The sequence below is a fragment of the Alligator sinensis genome, unplaced genomic scaffold (genome assembly GCF_000455745.1).
Source record: "Alligator sinensis unplaced genomic scaffold, ASM45574v1 scaffold1207_1, whole genome shotgun sequence".
In the NCBI taxonomy this organism is placed as follows: domain Eukaryota; kingdom Metazoa; phylum Chordata; order Crocodylia; family Alligatoridae; genus Alligator; species Alligator sinensis.
The window spans coordinates 526,149-528,850 of record NW_005842867.1 but is presented as its reverse complement, the minus strand read 5'-3'; the positions used below and the strand labels follow the sequence as shown (position 1 = coordinate 528,850).

Below are 2,702 nucleotides of genomic sequence, written 5' to 3'. Positions count from 1 at the left end.
ATAGAAATGTTTCTGTCTCTGAAATCAAATAGCTAAAAATATGCAAGTAAAACGGTAAAATTAGACAATAAAACCATTATTTTAACATTCAAACTTTTCTGCAGTTGGATTGTGGCAGATTCCATCTCTAGAGTGCTTGAGAGCTCTGATAAGGACTTGACCTCCTGGAGGAAAAGCCTCTTGTCAGCCTGTGTACAGTGGTTAATTGCAGCATACAACAATAGTAAGGAAGAAGAAATCAACCATGAAACAGAGACGTCAATGCTGCTGAGGCTAGAAGAGCTATTGGTAAGACTTTTTTTCATTTGCTTTACGAGGTGCAAACTCAGCTCATTTGGATTGTAATTATTGTGTTAGAACATTTATTTTGTGCTTTCTCTATAATTCTGTATTAGGTAAGCATAGCTGGATTTTGTTTTGTTTAGTTTGGTAGCTTCTATATAACATATTTAGCTCTGCAAGAGGCTACTACAAAGCAATCAGGGTCACCCCCTGAAAGTTGCTGGACACTTGCAAATCCCTTTGAAGTTGGGTTTCTGGGGGGAAGTTGGTTTGGTTTTTTTTTTAGAGTCATACTCAGTAGCTTAAGCTCAGACCTTAGTAGAGTATGGGGGGGCAAGGGGTTGGGGGAAAGGCTGCAGTCCCCCTCTGCATCCCCCCCACTACTATCTCCACCACCAAATGAGCCATTCTGGCTGGGGTAGGCAGTACTTGAATCCAAGGTGAAGCTTTTTTCCTGCCCCGTGCTAACTGGGAGGGGGGAACCTTATAGTGCATCTGAGTAAATATGGTATATTTCCATCTGAGGTGTTCATCCATCTGAGCTTTCTACAGACATCTCCAGATCTCTTGGGACTGGGCAGCAGACTTTTCCTTTTTTTAAACAAGCTGTTGAAGTCCTTTTACCTCACCAACCTTGTCTTGAAATCCTGCTCAGTCTTTTGAATACCACTCTCCCTTGAACTGCTTATAGCCTCTTCTGTCTCATGGTTCTCAGCATAAGCAAAACAGAGCTTGCAGCTTCATTAAAGACAAGTTGTAGCTTTCCCCATTGTCTTTTCTGTGTGTGTTGGGATGTTTATAAACTGGGAAGAATTGTCTTTGTTCTGGTGAGAGCCCTCCTTGAAATAGAGCAGTGTAGCCATAATATAAGCTTCCATGAACTGAATGTAGCCATAGAGTCCGTTCCAGCCCCATATGCATCCACAGGCACCACCTCAAGCTTTCTTCAGCTGAAGCAAACTCAAACACACTTAATATTTTTGTGGAATGAAAGAGTTTGTTTAAATTAGCTAAAGTTACCTCCTGCCTGATGCAAAATGAAGTTGGTGCTCTGCTTCAGTGTGCTACGCTTCCTTAGGCTCTCTTAAGAAGGAAGACTTACCACTATTTCATGTTAGCTATTGTGTTTTCAACTTAATGCTCCTTGTTTTTAGGGTTGACTGTCTCTGGGTGCAATCCTGGCAAGTGGATGCATTCAGATCCCACTGAAATTGTTGGGAAATGAGGATTTTTATCGTCTCAGAGGGTTGGCCATTTATTTTGAGTTTTGGTGAGAGGGAACTAATGTAAGGCTACAGTACTTGTGTGTTAATGAGGTAAGGAAATGCATAGTGTAATAGAGAAGGTGCAGTTAGTAGTTGAAAACTTGGGACTGAAATTTCTTTGCAGCTTGAAATCTAAAATCCTATCATCTCTCCCTACACAGAAAATAGCATTGGTTTCCAAAAAAAACTGGCTGTCCCACTTTCATAGTTGAATTTGTGTATCAGCGCTCCAAACAGAAAGTGTAGGTCTTAATGTACAGAAGCTTTGCTGTACTTAATATTGAATATGAAACTTAATTTTTCATTTTTATTTACTCTTTGCACAGCACGTAGTTAATGAAGTGGGTCCAGCTGACTGGCACAGTTTTGTGAAAATGGGACTCAAGTAAGTAAACTTGTACTGCTCTTGGGTGATGGGAAAGATGTGGTATACACTACTGTAATGTCCATTGCATCTAATCCTGTTACTGATCAGAAACTAGTTACACACTGTCCTGCTTAGCTGAGTGTCTTCAGCTTCTACTGAAATTATTGGGACCTGCAGATGTTCATCATTTCTCAGAATTAGCTTTGTACACAGGCATAGCCCCCAGTGAATTCAGTGGTGGTTGCCCTGAATTAGTGTCTTCAATTAGTGTAATGAAGTATAGCAGATTACTGCAACTGCTCCCACTTTTCTATTTAAAGCAATTTTACACAAATGCAACTCCAGTAATTGTTGATTAAGGTATTACAAATTTACTCTGTTGTGAAATCAAAATCAGGTACTTGACCTTCACGTGAGTACTACTGAAAAAGAGAGATCACAGGAAATGAGTAGCTTGGAGAGGTTTAGCTTGCATGGAAACAGAAATGTTAGTCTTGCCATCTGTCTCGGACGGCCAGGGCCGACTCGAGTTACGCTCGTACGTCAGGGCGGGCTGGTGAATGGAGAGGCAGACACAACTTATTGGTTGTAAAAAACTTTACTCACGCCGCTTGCAATCACGACGCAGGTGGTCCGGTCATCGGAACAACCACACGAGTTGTTCCAGCTGGCGGGGCCCAAGCCAGTTAATCCGTCCGCAGTTCGAAGGCGGCGGGGAAAGGGGTCCATCGGGGTTGCGCTCGGTGACGGGAAGAAAGATCGATAGGTGATCAGTCTATCGATCGGCA

The 2,702-nt window shown here is 42.2% G+C and overlaps 1 protein-coding gene across 1 annotated transcript in view; it reads left to right on the top strand.

Annotated features, from left to right (window-relative positions):
• Window positions 1–2,702, top strand: part of URB1 (URB1 ribosome biogenesis 1 homolog (S. cerevisiae)) — a 76,760-nt gene that overhangs the window by 41,761 nt on the left and 32,297 nt on the right. The window contains exons 25-26 of the mRNA XM_025191883.1: window positions 105–288; window positions 1,874–1,932. Of these exons, the coding sequence (XP_025047668.1) occupies window positions 105–288; window positions 1,874–1,932 (243 nt within the window). The remainder of the gene's footprint in view (window positions 1–104; window positions 289–1,873; window positions 1,933–2,702) is intronic.